The 19,121-nt window shown below is 38.4% G+C and overlaps 1 protein-coding gene across 1 annotated transcript in view; it reads left to right on the top strand.

The window, feature by feature from the left end:
* Positions 1 to 9,598: 9,598 nt before the first annotated feature.
* LOC120532738 (sepiapterin reductase-like) overlaps positions 9,599 to 19,121 on the top strand; it is a 49,364-nt gene continuing 39,841 nt past the window's right edge. Inside the window, exon 1 of the mRNA XM_039759067.1 lies at positions 9,599 to 9,990. Coding sequence (XP_039615001.1) covers positions 9,678 to 9,990 — 313 coding nt within the window. The 5' untranslated portion in view covers positions 9,599 to 9,677. The remainder of the gene's footprint in view (positions 9,991 to 19,121) is intronic.

A 19,121-nucleotide genomic window follows, 5' to 3' on the forward strand; every position in this document is an offset into this window, starting at 1 on the left:
GGCACCACTGGGCAAAATGTATATTTCTTACATGTGGATTTCATATTTAACCAAAGTGTCACTCGAATTTTCCCTAAAATCAGGTCTGCACAATATAATTCTAATAAAAATGAAAAATGTATGCAAAAAACCTATATGTTAATAATTTATTGTTTCTCTGTTATAAAAGAAAATCTTGAGGCAAGACTTTTGCCAAGAGGTTTTTTTATGTCCCAGGAGATGAGATTTTTGCCAAGAGATATTTTCCAAGTCCTGTCCGCCTCTCAACCATTTTCAACCACGGTCCTCTCACCTCTTATTCGTGTGAATACTTTTGCCAAACACAGTTCTTGCGCTCCCAGCTCTTATAAATTTTTAAGAATTCCTCACTTTAAGTTTCCAATAAAAGAAAATTTATTATGTCCAAATCTTATAGAAGAATTTCATCCCGAAGGGTTACCAACAGAAGAGATGATTACACGGGCAATACTAGCACAAATAAACCATGAAGTCAAACGATTTACCTCGAAAATTTTCGATCGGTTACACGGCAAATTGCTTAAATGTGTATCAATTGACTATGCTCAAACAGTTGGTGGTGATGTTGCGGAAGATGAAAACATCAACTTAACATCATCCCGTAGAATATCTACAACCGTTAATACCGTCCAGTCTTCACACGGCAAAATTACCGTTGAAAGAAGGATGTATAATAATGTTATTGCGTAATTTATGTCTGCGTGATGGGCTACACTGGGTCGCTGGGGTCGCCAGGATTTTACCGTAAAAAAGAAGGTAAAAATATTTTTTGGTCTACAGTACACTTTAAAAAATAATGTTAAATTTACGGTAAAATACTGGTAGCTGGGTTGCCAAAATTTTACAGTAATAAATAAGGTGACAATATTTTTAGGTCTACAGTATAACTTTGTAGTAAAAACTATTTGGTCTTTACAACAAGGTCCAACAGAAGGGAATGTTTAACCATAACCAGAAATTCATGATGTATAATAAATATGACAATCAATAAACAATATGAACTGCCAGGGTCAAATCTCAATACAGTACATAGCTTGCATCAGTTAGTTAACAACAACCAATTGCAAACATATGCCATTTAATTAGACACATCGAAAACAATTCAATGTTCAAGGAAGTTACAGCGCTTGCGGGGTAGGGAAGTAAAGTTTTCTCTTTTATGGTGTATGGTGTCCTACTTATCGAATACAACCCACCATAAATCAGCTTCCATAACCTCAAAAATCCTTCAGCACGTGGGGAAAAATAAGTCTACAAACTTAGGTTAAGTTTTTTTCCCTACTATTCAAAGGTATGCGGTTCACCAGGAACAATATTGTAAAAGGGGGCGTATCCTTATGCAAATATCGTAGCCGGTTTTACTGAAACAGTGATTTACCGTTTTACATTTTACGGTTGTTTACCTTCGTTATTTAACAGTTTTACACTGTAAAATTAACAGATTTTTTTCAGTATAACTGTAATGCATCAATAAACGGTATTTAGCATATTTTGAAGGTCGAAAAATATTGATTTTACAGAGCTTGGCTGTAAAAAATAATGAAATGTATTGTTTAAGATATACAGGTAATTTTCAGTACATAAGGTAACTTTCCTTTTTTCAGAAAAGGTCTTTTACCTTCACCATTTACAGTATTTGTACCGTTAAATTTACTGACATTTTTTACAGTGTATGCAATAGGACAAGGTTAGTTGTATTCAAAATTGCAATTCTGACATGTAAAAATTTTTAACAGGTGACAAGAAATGTAATGTAGTACAACTTCGGTGGATAACATTAGACACCAAAGGATATATTGATATGACATTCGTATTAAAACAATGCAGTTTCCCATTAGAATACCTTTTGCTATGACAATTAACAAATCACAGGGACAAAAATTCGAAAAAGTCGGTTTATTTATTAGAGAGAAAGAAACGATATTCACTCACGGGCAGTTAGTTATATGTTGTGTTGTCACGATGTAAGTCCAAACATGGAATCAAAATTCAATGTGATATTGATGAAAAGTTAACTCAAAAAATTGCTTTTACTGAAGTTTTACAGTAAAAGTGTAAGTTTAAGAAGTATTTGCGTGTTAATTTCAAAGCCAAACAAAATGAAAATGTATAAACGCAACATGAAACATATTTCTTTTAATTTATTAAGTTTTACTATTTTTTACTATGGTTAATTAATCGCTGTAATGTAAAATAGCTAGTTTTATTATGCGTATGTAGCAATTCCCATGACAATAACAATCTGTTTAAATTGTACAGCCACACCTCCATATGCGAGTGGCAGATCCATAAAGAAGCTAGTGCGTAGCCCAGGAGTTGGCAAGCAAAACAAATAGGGTGCAGAGCCCCCTAATCTAGTAAAATTTTAATTAAATAAGCAAATATATATCAACATCTAATGGCCAATGTTATTGCATTGCACATGCTGCTTCATCACATGTCACATTTTTCTCTGTTTTGTGTTCACAATGAGAGGGCTGTGTAATTGATTTATTAGCTTGTGACCAACATGTGCTTTACCTCTTGTTATGGAGTCATTGAAGCTAAATCACTTTTAGTTGCTTTCATAATTAACTGAAATGTACATGAAATTTGAATTTAACAGTAATGAACTATCCACTGTCCTTGCCTTTAAAAAATCTATGTAACATTTTAACAGTATAGAACTTTAACTTTGTTCAGCTTTAAAAAAATCAAAACCAAGCATATGACAGAAATAATGAGGATCTATGTTCTTTCATGTAAAGGTTTGAAGGGAAGGGCATGAATTAAGTAATCTGTCAGCTTTGCTGAGAAAAAATATCTAAAGAATAGTAACATGATTATCGAGAAGTACATAATTTATACTGACTCATCATCAGTCAATTTAAAGCTTAGTTCCTGCTCCAAAGGAATGGCTTGTCTACTGTTTCCAAAAATGTACTGTATATTTGATAGCTCCATTTAAATTCTACTAGGAACTGCTCAGACCTCTGGTCCTCAAAAAAGGTGGTTCATACATTTCTTTTTTCTTCTAATGACCAGGTGGTTATAATGGGCGGGGCCCATTACTGTTATGATGAATTACTGTCTTAATAATGAAGCAGTCCAAACAAAACAAAGATAACAGTATTTCTGGATAAAAGTAAAAACGAGTGAGGCATGGTGATATTTTTGTCTTATTTGTGAATAAACTGGATGACTGTAAGATCAGTGAAGGTTATTTCCAGTAAGATGAGGCAACAGTCACACATCAGCTTGTAGCATGGCATAAACTTGATTGTTTTTTGGCAATCAGGTCATTTCAAAGGGACTATGGCCACCTTGTTCCTTAGACCTGTCACCTCCAGATTTCTTCCTTTGGGAAGCACTGAAAGAAAAAGTGTACAAGAACAAGCCTCATACAGTGGAACAATTACAGCGAAACATGGAACAGGAAATTGCCGCCATCACCTCTACAATTCTTGTGGATACCTTTGCCAATACGGTGTGTCATATCAATCTGTGTTTGCAAGAAAAAGTTGACCATTCCCAACACCAAATATGATTGGATTGTTTACACATCTATCAAGGTATGCACTGTATTTATTTTGTTAACATCGCTTCATTATTACGTGAGTAGCACATTATAACTCAGGTCCCCGCCCATTGGAATCTCCCTGTATAACAAAGTCTGAAAGGTGCTCTTTAAATTCATGCCATGCGCTCTATATTATGATGACTGTCTGGAAAGGTGATGGGCCACAGTGTTCGCCTTTGGTATATGCAGCAGTGCCCTTCCATCTCATTGTTTCTCGTTTATCATCAGTGAAACAGATCCTGCTTTTTGCTTGATGTTGAGCTGGGGTCACAAATCCTGTGGGTTTCCATGGCCGAACACTATGAATGACTTTGTGCTGAGACTGTAGTGTATGACTTTAGGTTACACAGAAAATGACCAGTACGCTGTAAAGACATTAGTAAAGACTGCTGCAAAGACATTAAAAACTTTAGTTTGCAAAATAATCTGTCCAATAATGCACCTGCATTATTTATCCCAAAGTTGATGTGTATCTGGTTGGCCTGTGCAATGTGCCCCACTCTCATTTATTGATACTATTTTTTTCCTGTCAGACATGAAGTGTGTCCATTCCACCGTTTGTCCCAAAAGTTGACATTTTTCTTCTGTGTCTTTATGAGCTTTTTTCTGGAGTCTCTAATGTACAGAAGATAGTTGGTTGCTGAATATACATAGGCTCAGTGTTAGAGGCTGAAGGTGCGTGTATGTGTGTGCCTTGAGGTGGACTATCCTGAGATGGTTCTTTCCTTATGCCTAATAATGTGAAGATAGGCTCTCCCTACATTCTTAAATGGATGGAAAAAATATGTTCTTCGTTGTCTTTCGTCTGCTCCTGTCCTATGTATCTTGCTCTTTTACACCCACCACGTGCATGTCGTCTCTCACCACATCCATAAACCTCCTCATAGGCCGTCCTCTTTTCCACTTACCTGGCATCTCTCCTTTGCGCATGTCTAAAAAACAAAATCTTGCCTCTCTGGCTTTGTCTCCAAACCATCCAATATGAGTTGATCTTCTAAGTCAGGTCAGGTCAGTCTGGGAAGCATGCGCTGGTATAGTGCATTGCCATACCCACCATATGATGAAATAGCTCGGAATCCTGGTTGGCAACCTGGCAGACATGTTGTGCAGTCCCACCCACTGGAAATGACCATCTATCTGTCACAGCCAGGTGTTACATGGGCATCCTCTTGGCTTTGTCCAGCCACTTGGGTCCTCAACAATAAGGCTTCTGCGAGACGGATCACCCTCGGGGAATTGTGCCACATGGCCTATAGTGCTATAACTGACGCTCCCTTTCAATGGAGGTAATCTCCCTCATTTAGAACTCCATGAGCAACCGTTCTATTGACATAAAGTCAAACTACCGGTACCCAAGGATTCTCTGAAGAGACACAGTACCGAAGGAGTCCAGTCTTCATCTCAGGTCACTGGATAGCGTCCATGTCTCAAAATCATATAGCAAAACAGGAAGCACCAGGACTCTAAAGACTTGGACCTTCATCCTTTTACAACGATATTGTGAGCACCACACAGCCCTTTCCAATGACCTCACAACCCTCCATACTCTCCCAGTCCATCTACTGACTTCATAGGTAGAGTCATCAGTGACATGCATGTTGCTTCTGAGGTAAGTAAAGGTAATCAAGGTATACTTTATCCTCTAATGCAGTGGTCCCCAACCTTTTTGACACCAAAGAATCAGTGGGAGCCTTGAGCTTGTTTTCCTGCAACCAGATGATCCCATCTGGAGACGATGAAAGACAGTGACACGTGAAGTGTGTTGCTTATGTTCAGTCTACTCCGTAATCTTGTTTTGGTTGCTGTCACTGCAGAAAACGCTGCCTCACAAAGATAGGATGTTGGAAATGGAAGCAGACTTTTCAGTGCTTTTGTGGCAACCTCAGGATATTCTGCCATGACTTTAATCCAAAACATATGGAGATTTGAAGCTGTCTCAAACATACTTTTAAGGCCACTATCATTGACAACCTCAGGCAGTTGATCCTCTTCAAGCACAGACAAAGTTGATTCACAAATGTGTCATGGATCCATTCCTTCCCATTTCGGGGGTCTTTATCTGCCAACTTGAACCACGGGTATCATCTTCCTCTGCCCCACGTGCTGCTGCTCCACTGCTGCCTCAGATTTTCCTCCTCAGGCTGCCCCAGCACTCCTCCAGCCTGGCTGGATACTGAGTCTGCAGAGTGGGGAGAGGTGGCGTGCCCAATAGTGCCTGTATGCCTGTAGTGCAAATACAGGTAAAATTCCATTACAATGAACTGCCAGGAACCTAAAAAATATTTCGTTGTAATGAAAATTTTGTTGTAATGAGATTCTGTATTTGTTGCTAAAGTGCTTTCTTTAACTTGCTTCCAGGCATTTGCAATCATTTCAATAGCATTTTTCGCATTAATTTTAATCTTCTCCTGTCTACAGGTTATGCTGACAAGAATTTTTCTCAGCATTTCCTTGCGATAATACACTTTCAGGGTGCGGATGATGCCCAAACCCAATGGCTGAAGCACTGCTGTGCAATTGGGTAGGAGGAATTCAACACAAACATTATCCAAATGTGGACACATCAATCAGAAGCCAAATTATCCTTTTCTTCTTCTTCATATTGTGAGGTTTCTGAACTCTTTTGGGACCGCCCCCCCCAACCTATCAGGAACATCATGCTGAAGTGCATTCCGAAGTGCGATTGCCACGTCTGTGTAAGATTGTTTGTCCGTTGCCGGGGCAACAGTAGGCTCACAGCGCTGCAGTGAAGCGCCACAGAAGTGAATCCTAAAAGATTGTGGTTGAGCTATAAGTCCCTGTCTTACACCCCAAAACACGAGGCTGAGTCTCAGTACTTTAGCAAAACCAGCTTTATTCAGCTTGAAACAGGAACAGCACAGTTATTTATTGAGGCGGTATCTGCCACTCTCCTATACACAGACACAGCAGTCAGACAGGGTTGTGACCAGGTTAGTGGCCAAGTAATCCTGTTCCCTGCATTTACAATGTATCTTGTATCACCCATCGAGATCTTTTCTGTTTGCTTCGGTGAAGAGCCGCAGCAGAGCTGTCAGCCTGCTGTTGACCCGGCAATGGATAAACAGTCTTCCACAGACGCTGTGATCGCACTTCGGGACGCTCTTCGGCGTGTTGTCCAGTTGGGGGAGGTCCCAAGAAAGTTTAGAAACGTCACATTTTCTTGAATGAGTGCCACATTAATAGGAATGTTTCTTGAACGAGCATCACTGAATCACATAAAAACTTCTTTTTCCACGTCTTCAAATGCAGCAGTTCGCATACATTTGCAACCCAAGATTTTTCTTCTTTTTTTGCATATAACAAAGCCAAGTGCATTGCATTTGATATTCCAACAGATTGCACATCACAAACATTAACACTGTTATCGTTTTTTTCTTGTCTGCTGTTTCTATAGGAGGGTGACAATGAGTTAAATTCCAATGGATGTTTTTCAAATGTTGATGAGCAATAAGCAACAGGTATCACTGAAAACCAAAGAAAATAGAAACAGCAAAAAAAACAGTATGAGGAAAGTTTGAACAACAAAATATTTTTTTATAATGTTTCTGTATGGGTATCGTTATGCACAACTGAGCTGCGACCACAGAACTAACTGCTCTGTGGACGATTCATTCAGGCATTTCAAGGTCAATTCGTTGTAATGAAAGTATCTGCTGAATGTACTTCATAGTAACAAGACTTCTATAGATTCGTGTCATATAGGGAAACTGTCAGGGCCATAAAAATACTTTGTTGTAATACTCTCTCAGCTTTATCTCCCTCCTTTCTCTGTGTCACTGGAAAGCCCCGCCTACCTAACGTTCTGAAAAGTGTCCTCAGTGAAGGAGGCAGCCATTTTGCTGTAGCCCTTCACTGAGTGAGTCTCTGTTGCCGGCAGTTCTCTCACGGCCCGGCTGTCAGACGGCCACGGACCAGGGGTTGGGGACCCCTGCTCTAATGTACCCATTTCTAATTCTGTCCATCCTTGTCACACCCAATGCAAATTTTAACATCTTTAACTCTGCAACCTCCAGCTCTGTCTCCTGTCTTTTCGTTAGTGCCACCAACCTCAGCCAATATAACACAGCTGGTCTCACTACCATCTTGTAGACCTTCCCTTTTACTCTTGCTTGTACCCGCCTGTCACAATCATTCCTGACACCCTTCTCCTTGCATTCCACCCTGCCTACACTGTCTTCTTCACCTCCCTTCCACACTCCCCATCACTCTGTACAGTTAATCCCAACAATGTAATTTTACCAGTCTCTACCAGCTCTACTTCCTACATCCTCACATTTCTCTGATTTCCCTGACATTCAAACACATGTATTCTGTCTTGGTCCTACTGACCTTCAATCTCTTCCTCTCTAGGGCATATCTCCACCTGTCCAGGGTCTCCTCAATCTGCTCCCTACTCTCGATACAGATTGCAATGTCATCCGCAAACATCAGAGGCCATGGGGAATCCTGTCTAATCTTGTCGGTCAACCTGGCCTGCACTATTACAAATAAGAACACATCTGTCACTCCTACTGTGAACCTCACCACTTTCACACTTATCATGTACCACTCTTAAATTCTTCTTTGCTACTCTCGACTTCCTCATACAATACCACACAATCCTTTCTAGGCACTCTGTCATATGCTTTCTCCAGGTCCGCAAAGAAACAATGCAGCTCCTTCTGACCTTCTCTATACTTCTCCATCAACACCCTCAGAGCAAACATTACATCTGTAGTGCTCTTTCCCAGCATGAAACCGTAATGCTGCTTGTTAATCATCACCTCATTTCTTAATCTAGCTTCCATTACTCTTTTCCATAATTTCATGCTGTGGCTCATCAAATTTATCCCTCTGTAGTTACTACAGCTCTGCACATCACCATTATTCTTCAAAATCTGTACCAGTACACTTCTTCTCTACTCCTCAGGCATCCTTTCATTTTCCAAAATTGCATTAAACAACCAAGTTAAAAACTCCACTTGCCATCTCTCATAAACATCTCCATGCTTCCACAGGTATGACACCTGGACCAAAAGCCTTCACATTCTTTGTCCTCTTCATAGCTGCCCTTATTTACTCCTTGCTAATCTGTTGCAATTCATGTTTCACTATCCCCACATCATCCAACCTTCTCTCTTTCTCATTTTTCTTCATTCATCAACCTCTCAAAGTACTCTTTTAATCTACTCAACACACTCTCATTGCTTGTGAGTATGTTTCCATCATTATCCTTTATCACCCTATCATGCTGCTCATCTTTCCTAGCTTGGTCCGCCTGCAAAGCCAATCAGTACAAGTTTGATTATATTTGATTTGATATGATCAAGTAATTTTATGCTTACCACTATGCTGTATATTCTATAGGGAGAAGTACTGTATGTGGAAATGTTTTAAACTTTAAATACTGTATACAGTCTGAGAATTTAAAAAAGACTAAAAGATACATACATATTGTACATACAGTACATACTGTAAATACAAAAAGTGCATTTAGTATTTTTTGCAAAAACACATAAACATTCATAACTGAATTAATTTTTTTTAATATATTTTTTGATTGATCCTTGTTTGTAAATAATTTCCATCTACTTTCTTAATGTTTTGTTTTTATTAATGTAAGATTTTCATTCAGTAATAAAGAAGAAACTCTAAATTACAGTATGCTGGAATATTGGGGTTACTGTTATGTGCAATTGTATGTAATCGTTCTGTAAACATACCTTATTATATAATTCAATTAGCCTTTTTCATAAATATTTGGCAGTTTAAATTTCCGGCTTTGTAGAGTTACATATTTGAAAGTTATTTCGTTGTAATGTGTGGCAGATTTTTTGCATGTTGCTTTTGAAACAATTTTGTACGTATATGAATGTCTGGAATGTACTAAAATGCATATACTGTAATAATCGATTGAAAGGTAGTTAATAGGGAGATCGAGGACTGTCAGCAGCAGATAATGTCTGCGGGGCAGGAGTTCATGACAAAAGTGGTGGGTGGGGCTAACATCGTTGACACGTCCAATGTATTAGTCGAAATCTGAGACATTTAGCAACGATTACTTCTCTAAGTGACAGTGTTACTCGTAGGCTGTAAGGTAATGGAAGCAATAGATTTAGGCAAAGCTCTGTGCGTTGTCACCGGAGCGTCCCGAGGTTTTGGCCACAGCCTGGCCCTGCATTTAAGCACACTATTGAAGTCGGGTTCCATGCTTGTGGTGATCGCGAGAAGCGAGGGAAAGCTACGAGAGCTGCAAGCTGAAATCCGCTCGTCTGGCGTCACCGAAGAAACCTTACAGATCAAAAATGTGGCAGCCGATCTTGGAAAGAAGGAGGGTCTACAGGAAGTCGTCAGAGTGCTGACAGAAACCGAAACATCATCTTTTAACCATATGCTGTTAATCAACAACGCAGGTAACGCTGTAGTGGGACTACGGGTACCTGAGGATCGGAGGGATTGTGTAGCTACCAGTGAAGTTCGTAGAGGATTTATGCTGGGTTAACTTGCTATTTGACTTTTCGATGCTATGGGGGCTACAGAGTCTATTGTGTATTTTTTTTAACTTCCTTTTGGTTATACCTTTTTCTAGGCTTGGGGGGAAAAAAAGACTTGGTAGAGATATACCACTTCAAAGTTCATACATACTTAAGTTTTAATAATTCCTCCTTTAACTCAGACGAATACTATATTATTATACTCGCTAATTTTACATACACAAGATGACTCTTCAGAAGGATACTATGATTTATAGCTTTTCTACTCTCTGACTTGTTGAATTATTCCATGACTTTAATAAGTTTGCGATCGCGACAAACCAAAAAGTTAAATAAGGCTATTGCTTTGTTAAGGCTTTTCAGCTTCATTTAACGTTACAATTTTATTGTAATGGCTACTTTGTTTTTTTAATTGTATGTTTAAAATGTTAGAATGTTCTATTTTTTTGAATGTGCAAAGAATTTAATAAACTTAATTTTTGAGGGGAAAAAACATTTCGGTGCAATCGGGTTTGAGTCTCGACGTTTCTCAACCTCCCAGTTTAGTGAGTTCACGGGGTCGGAGAAAAGTCACGGTGGATTTGCTACTTGTCTTCAATAAAAAATGCATTCAAAGAAAATACTGTTTTCGCGAAAATAAAATGAAAATTACGTGTATAAATCGTGCGTATCATTTTGCTCCAAATGTAATTCAAGCAAATAAATGGCATTTCTGGCTTAGTATTTTCTATTTTTAACAAACTAATGTGAAAGGTCATCATTACGTCACAACTCGGAAAATTCTGTTAATTGACTGTTTTCTCCGAAATGTCCCATTTGCGTCCCCGTTTATTGCTAACATATTGATGGAAAAGAGAGATTTTCTTTTTCAATAAAGGATAAAAAGTTATCCAATTGAGTTTAGTGTGACGTGGGTGATCACGAGGTTTCAGTAGAATAAAGGTGGTGGGCGGTAGAGAGTATGTTTAACAGCTTTGCCAAAATCAATCCGAGAAAAAAAAAAAATTCATTTGAAACCAGGTTTCGTACGTTTGTCAGAGAAGTGCTAATTCAGTTGAGCTCGCCACTACTTTTTCTATCGAGTGGTATCTATGTGTTACCCAGTGCTCAACTGGTTCTGTCTTTTCATTAACTCTTTAACTCTTCACAGCATTTGTCATTTCATAATGGTGTGGTTTATGCGCCATTGTTAAAATGGCTAATCGTGTGCACCCTGTGAGGTTGTAATATAAAATATTGCAATCTAAATTGTATGTTTTTAATGTCATTTAATAACGTATAGATGAATAGTATGACACCGTCAAGGACTATCGGAAAATAACCCTAATCCACTTCTCCCGTGTTTATTTGTCACCGATTACACTTTCATCCATTACAGGATTTTCACATGTATCACACTTTACTTAAGTTGTTGAGTGTTTTTTGCAGACAAAGTCATTGTTGTCATACTGTGTACCAAGTGCACCATATGGAACTTACGACAGTGCATCCACTCATAAAACTGGCTTGGGGCACACTGGAGGGAAACCATTGTGACACTGTACTTGTACTGAATCAAGCTGAGGATAGATGGCGGAGACTGCTGGTAGGTTCAAGTAAAAGTATGTTGGACAAAAATAACTGAGACTGGTATACAAAATACACCAGTGCGAGTAGTTATGGGTTAACAATGCAGTCTTTAAACACTTCCCCGAACATCTATGAGTTGTGTTCTCTCTTGGGCCAGAGAGTGCACACAGATCCGTACTGTGGTCTGTGTGAAAAGATCGGTATGGACAGATGATAGTTCTACCCATGTTAAGTTCGTTTACAGAATCTCTTAAGGCAACAACCGGATGATACAAAAAATGGTTTGTTCTAAAATTGAATGTAATATGAAAAGTAAAGTGTCTGCTTTGGTCAGAGATGTGTGGGGAAAGCGTAAACATTACAAAATAGGTTAAGTAATTATTATGTACATTAAACACCTATTTAACACATGTTGATTGTATCAACTCTTTATAGGAACAGCTGTGAAATAGGCAACCGTAGTATAATCCTCCACTTTATTTTATAGCCGAAACTCGCTTTAGAGTTATGGATTGTTGTCTTCAACTGCGTTGTCCTTGAATTTTCGACATTAAAGAAAAATGAAAATATTCAGCTGGTTTGAGAATGTTATGTAAATAAAGATGTGGCAGCTAAACCCACACGTCAAATAGGAGCACTAACGGTTGTTTTCACTGTGTAGTGAAATACAGTGAGTTTATCAGTTTTACACAATATCACATTTTCTTTTTTACATACAAGTTTGCAAATGAACAAAATCATTTTTTTCTTGCTGAAAGACAAGTTGGGCCTGTGTAGATGAGTGTTCAACCAGTACTGTTGTAAACCCTACCTTTTTCAAGTCCAAGTTAATGACATCAATCAGTTCAGGACCTGGACAGAAAAACATGGAGGTGTCTTCCAAAATCAAATCTTTAAAAATTCAATGTGGCGGTGCCTCCCAAACAAAAAAAAAATGATCATAGTAAATTAGAGAAACTAACAAGTATAGTAGTTCTTAGCAGTTCATGATTTTTGAGCATTTTTAGGGAATGAAACTATGTAATGATAGAGAAACAAGTGCAGCGAAACAACAGTGTAGTATCTAATTAGGTCATATTATTTACTTAAGTGTGACTTTTTAGCTTACATTACAATACTCCATACTCTCCAAAATATAAGCTACTCCCATGAAGTGTGTTGTGCTGCCTTGAAGGAAAAGTCACATTAAGCTGTACATACACTGTGGGCGAACTTTGACGTTTAGGCTTGGGTTGGCCAGACAAACCATAAACAATAATTGCATTTTTTTTTCAGAGCCACATATGTACTGCTGTATAATGTAAATTACTATATGGAAATTACACCCCATACCAAATATCGTAAAGTTACAATATGAAGTCTCTCTTGCATTGAAACATTTAGAAGTTTCAAATTACAAGTACACAGATATTGCTAATGATATTTAAATGGTGGAAAACATTGCTTATTTAAGTTTGTAAAACTACTTATTGTAATTGTGACAAAGTAAGCACTTTATTTATTTAAACAAATTAGAAATTGTATTCATAGAGTAATATTCTGATGCAATCCAGGGTTTAGTTATCTGATTTAAAAGTTGGGCGGCTCCCTGTTATTTGTTTACTTTACAATATGAGACAGATATGACTTTTTGAAATTTTTTAAAAATATTTTGTCACAGGGTTGAATGTAACATATAGTAAAGATTAGCTGTTTGTACAGAGGACACATACAGGCAGAAGCTCTGTTGCAGTTTCACTCTCTCATGCTGATTACTTGACAATATATTTTTCTGATGGCAAAGGCTATCAGATGTGTAAAAGAAAGATCATGTAGACAAAATCTTCAAGTTGAAGTGATCTCTCTTGAGCTGAATCTGAAACAGTAATCTATAACTGAATTGTACAGAATGATTTTCTGTCTTTTTTAATCATAGGCAACATGCAATGAAGAGTGTTGCTTGGAGCATAATGGATTATAGTATTCGTTGATCCATCCATTTTCTAAACCCTCTTACCAGAGCAGGGTCACGACACAGTTGGAACCTGTCCCAGCAAGCAATGGGTGCAACACATCACAGGTTGAACACACACAAGCTAATTTAGATTTGTCAATTCACCTAACCTGCATGACTTTGGACTGTTTGAGGAAACTGGAGCAAACAGAGGTGGACCTGCATGCAAACATGAAAGGCAGTCACGCTAATACTGCATCACATTAGTTGTGGCCTAAAAATATATTTTTGTATGTAAATTATTTTGTCACCATAGTGTATCTGTTACAGGACCCTGGCCACCTTTTAAACTATGCACGTGACTTAAATGTTGCATTTTCATAGCCTGTTCAATATGAGTCAAAATTGTATTAACATTTGAACAGTGGAAACAATTTTTTCACAAAACATACTTCATATGTGCAAGTTGATATACAGGAATGTCTCAACCTGTTCGCCATTATGTTCAACACATCTACCATATATGGCACATCAATTGTCCACAAAAATTGTATATAAATATATACATGGCACTACCATTAGTGTCAACATAATTTGACTCACCGTGTATATATACTAGCCATTCCCCGCAGCTTTGCCTGCACAGAAGTGAAACAGGACAGCAAGGAGGACCCTACCCAGCTCCCTACACTTCCCCCTCCCCTCGGCCCGTATCATCTGTCTCAGATTAGCGCTAATATTTTGCTCCTGCAAGTGAACTATGATTCTTAGCGCGATGAGAGAAGTTGCAAAATGAACCAGAATGTTCAAGCAAATTCTAGAAAAAAGCCCAATCTACTCTGTTAAGTAGTTCTCTTGTCCACTAGCTAAACAGATACAAGATACAGTGGTGTGAAAAAACTATTTGCCCCCTTCCTGATTTCTTATTCTTTTGCATGTTTGTCACACAAAATGTTTCTGATCATCAAACACATTTAACCATTAGTCAAATATAACACAAGTAAACACAAAATGCAGTTTTTAAATGATGTTTTTTATTATTTAGGGAGAAAAAATCCAAACCTACATGGCCCTGTGTGAAAAGTAATTGCCCCTGAACCTAATAACTGGTTGGGCCACCCTTAGCAGCAATAACTGCAATCAAGCGTTTGCGATAACTTGCAATGAGTCTTTTACAGCGCTCTGGAGGAATTTTGGCCCACTCATCTTTGCAGAATTGTTGTAATTCAGCTTTATTTAAGGGGTTTTCTCTCATGAACCGCCTTTTTAAGGTCATGCCATAGCATCTCAATTGGATTCAGGTCAGGACTTTGACTAGGCCACTCCAAAGTCTTCATTTTGTTTTTCTTCAGCCATTCAGAGGTGGATTTGCTGGTGTGTTTTGGGTCATTGTCCTGTTGCAGCACCCAAGATCGCTTCAGCTTGAGTTGACGAACAGATGGCCGGACCTTCTCCTTCAGGATTTTTTGGTAGACAGTAGAATTCATGGTTCCATCTATCACAGCAAGCCTTCCAGGTCCTGAAGCAGCAAAACAACCCCAGACCATCACACTACCACCACCACCATATTTTACTGTTGGTATGATGTTCTTTTTCTGAAATGCTGTGTTCCTTTTACGCCAGATGTAACGGGACATTTGCCTTCCAAAAAGTTCAACTTTTGTCTCATCAGTCCACAAGGTATTTTCCCAAAAGTCTTGGCAATCATTGAGATTTTTCTTAGCAAAATTGAGATGAGCCCTAATGTTCTTTTTGCTTAACAGTGGTTTGCGTCTTGGAAATCTGCCATGCAGGCTGTTTTGCCCAGTCTCTTTCTTATGGTGGAGTCGTGAACACTGACCTTAATTGAGGCAAGTGAGGCCTGCAGTTCTTTAGATGTTGTCCTGGGGTCTTTTGTGACCTCTCGGATGAGTCGTCTCTGCGCTCTTGGGGTAATTTTGGTCGGCCAGCCACTCCTGGGATGGTTCACCACTGTTCCATGTTTTTGCCATTTGTGGATAATGGCTCTCACTGTGGTTTGCTGGAGTCCCAAAGCTTTAGAAATGGCTTTATAACCTTTACCAGACTGATAGATCTCAATTACTTCTGTTCTCATTTGTTCCTGAATTTCTTTGGATCTTGGCATGATGTCTAGCTTTTGAGGTGCTTTTGGTCTACTTCTCTGTGTCAGGCAGCTCATATTTAAGTAATTTCTTGATTGAAACAGGTGTGGCAGTAATCAGGCCTGGGGGTGGCTACCGAAATTGAACTCAGGTGTGATACACCACAGTTAGGTTATTTTTTAACAAGGGGGCAATTACTTTTTCACACAGGGCCATGTAGGTTTGGATTTTTTTTCTCCCTAAATAATAAAAACCATCATTCAAAAACTGCATTTTGTGTTTACTTGTGTTTATTTTTGACTAATGGTTAAATGTGTTTGATGATCAGAAACATTTTGTGTGACAAACCTGCAAAAGAATAAGAAATCAGGAAGGGAGCAAATAGTTTTTCACACCACTGTACACCCTGAGGCTGGTGCATGAGTAAGGCTTAATCCCTCCACTTGGCCTGCTCTGTCTCTCTCAGATTCACTTAAATAAATCGGTACCACAAGCAATCTATGGTACATAGCACGATGAGAGAGGTCGCAAAATCAACCAAAATGTTCAAGCAATTTTATAGAAAAAAACCCCAAACTAAATCCGTTAAGTAGTTCTCTCATGAAAAGCGGACAGACATACAGAGAGACATGGATTTTTGTAGCACCTAGCGTGAAAGCAGTGCTACTATTCCTGTGTGGTTTCCCTTTGGTTTTTTTAGATTCACATCTCCGATGCGGCTTTATCAAATACACTGAAATTAACCACATATTGTTTATTAGTTTAAGGCATCTGATTGTAATCAACCTGTAACCATACAATGATGCACAGAATGACCAAACTATTCCAAATACTAAAGCTGCTTTTTTTTCTGTTCTCAGCTGAGGTCTGTGCTCAGGACATGTGGAGTCCCCCTCTCCTTTAATAGATGGTCTCTTGTGATTCCAAAGGAACAAAGATGCCAGTGACTTAATAGTTTGCTAGAACTTAGGTGGGGGAGAGGGAGGGAGCATAGAACTAAAAAAAGTGATTATGGAAAGCAAATTCATTTTAATAATTGCCAATCTGAATTGGAAAGAGAGGGGAAGGTGGTAGTGACGAGCTGGCGCCCCTTCAAGAAATTGTTCCTGCCTACTGCAAGATGCTTGCTGCCCTGTACACGACCCTCAATGAAATAATTCATTGCAGCAGTACTGTCTCTTTCAAAGTACTAGCCCCCCGATTTCCTGTCCTTTCCAGCTCTTTAATAGATGTCAAATTTGACGGCTCCAGTGTATTTAGTATACAGTTTATGTTATATATTTTTATATTTAATATTATCGGTTTGTAATATTGATGGATGCAAAATTAAAATTCTGAGTGCAAAGCAATATGTAATTAGAAATGATGTGTGAATGCTTCATATGAAAACAAATGAATACTTTAGAAAAACATCTCTCTGCTTTCACTCTTTCAGTCCACATAAATCATGGCAATACGCATTTTTTGCCATGAGAGTGGGTGTGACTTTCTCTCCTAATGCTATGTTCAGTGTCACATGGCATCTATAGTCTACCCATTCTACCATCCTTAATTATAACCATTTGCCAGTTCCTTTATACACATGTATCTCACTGTTGTGGAAAGAGACTTGAGTAGCAATTACCAGGGAAATGATTAATTTGCATTCTTGGTTGTGTTGTTGCCATCCATCAAATTATGGCTTTAAGGTTGCACTATAGTCTTGTTCAGCCATTTGTCAGTTTGAGGCAATGACTCCACCCATGATCCGTTCTATCACTGCTCCCAGCCTTGTAGTCTGCCCATCTCATATTTTTTCTCAGCAGCAGTACCTGTGCAGCTGTCCTTTAGTGGGTGGATTTAGGTTTATAATATGAGCCCTCTGTGAAAGCTTTGTGAAAGTCTTTGTATTTTGCTTAAATATGTGTTTGTGACATTCCACCTTTTTAATTTAGTTTTGAGATTGCCAATGTATGTAATTTGTCAAAGCTTCTGTTCCTACATGTACTTATTCTCCTTGGTACAACTAAATTGGTTAATGCAGCTGGTCCTGTAAGAGGTGGCACTTCCCTGTTATCCATCAGTCTTTGATTCTGCAATATAAAAAACAATATTAGATGGTCAGCCTCAGTGGGTGACTACCTGCCAAGACGAACCAGATAGCATGCATCCATTGATTTTTTTTTTTTTTTTTTATAAAGCTGCAGTTATTACAATTCCAAATTACAGGAGAGAACTCAAGGCAGGAACTAGCCATATGTAGTCCACTGCTAAATGCACACTCTACTTCATCCAATACAGGGTGTCTTGAGCCATACCTTATCCCTCTGTCATTGGGTGGAAGGCAGGATAAAGCCCAGAACAGATTGATTAAATTTATAATATTCAAGATGAAAAATGTTGTCTTGGATACATCCATTTAACTATGAAGTGAACTATGAAAGTCCAAATAATAAGCCAAATATTTCTTCAAAAGTGAGTTGTTGCTTTCAGGTAAAATGTCAGATGAGAGGTTATAAAACTTAAAATTTAGATTTTTTTTCTTTTAATTTATAGAATAAATGCAAATATGCATATTTACAGTTAATGAATGGATTGCCTTGCAAACCATTGTATAGATTGGCCAATACGGTCCATGTTTGATTCCTGCTTTGAGCTTGATTTTCAAGGTAGGCTTTGGGCCTTTGTGATCCTGACAGAGAGTAAAACGTTTATGATCTGATATGGTATGGTGTGTTGTTATTGTTGTGACTGTGGAGTCTCAAAGCACGTAAGACCCAAAAAGCACTTCCAAAACCACTAAACCTGGTTAGTAACAAGGGCAAACACAGAACTTTATAAAAAGGTTTTATTTTCACAAAAATGTTCAGTCAAACAATGAAGCTTCATAGAGCATAAAATGCATAAAGGATTTGCCTAGACAATAAGACACCCCAATAATGGTTCCAAAAAAATCACAAATCCAAAGTGAAGTCAAAACACAGGGCAGAATCTGACTCATTATAGCCTTTCTTAGCATGCCAGTGACTACTGGCTCCTCTTTGTTAATTTTCATTAGGAACAACTTCACTTTCCAATCGACTGTTATTGCATCATTAAGATGCAGCAATTTTATGTTTCATCATATAGACCCCTTTTCTTAGAATACCAGTGAGTACCCGCACTTTTTTAGGAATCTTCATGGGAGGGACCATCCCCAACCCCCGTGCTACGATCGACTATTATTGTATCACAGCAATTTACGTTTCACTGTACCGGCACCTTTTCAGGAATCATTGTGAGGAACTAATCCCCACCAAGTATTTATGCATATGTTGCTGTATTGCCAAAAATAGATTACCTCCAGTAATTTGGTTGCACTAAATGGAGAGAAATCATCTCTTTCAGGCTGAGCTGTGCAACAGTTCCTTATTTCCAACCTACTTAATTAGGGTCACGCTTTTCAAAACACTGCTGTAATCCAGAAA

The sequence above is a fragment of the Polypterus senegalus genome, chromosome 7, assembly GCF_016835505.1.
Source record: "Polypterus senegalus isolate Bchr_013 chromosome 7, ASM1683550v1, whole genome shotgun sequence".
Lineage (NCBI taxonomy): Eukaryota > Metazoa > Chordata > Cladistia > Polypteriformes > Polypteridae > Polypterus > Polypterus senegalus.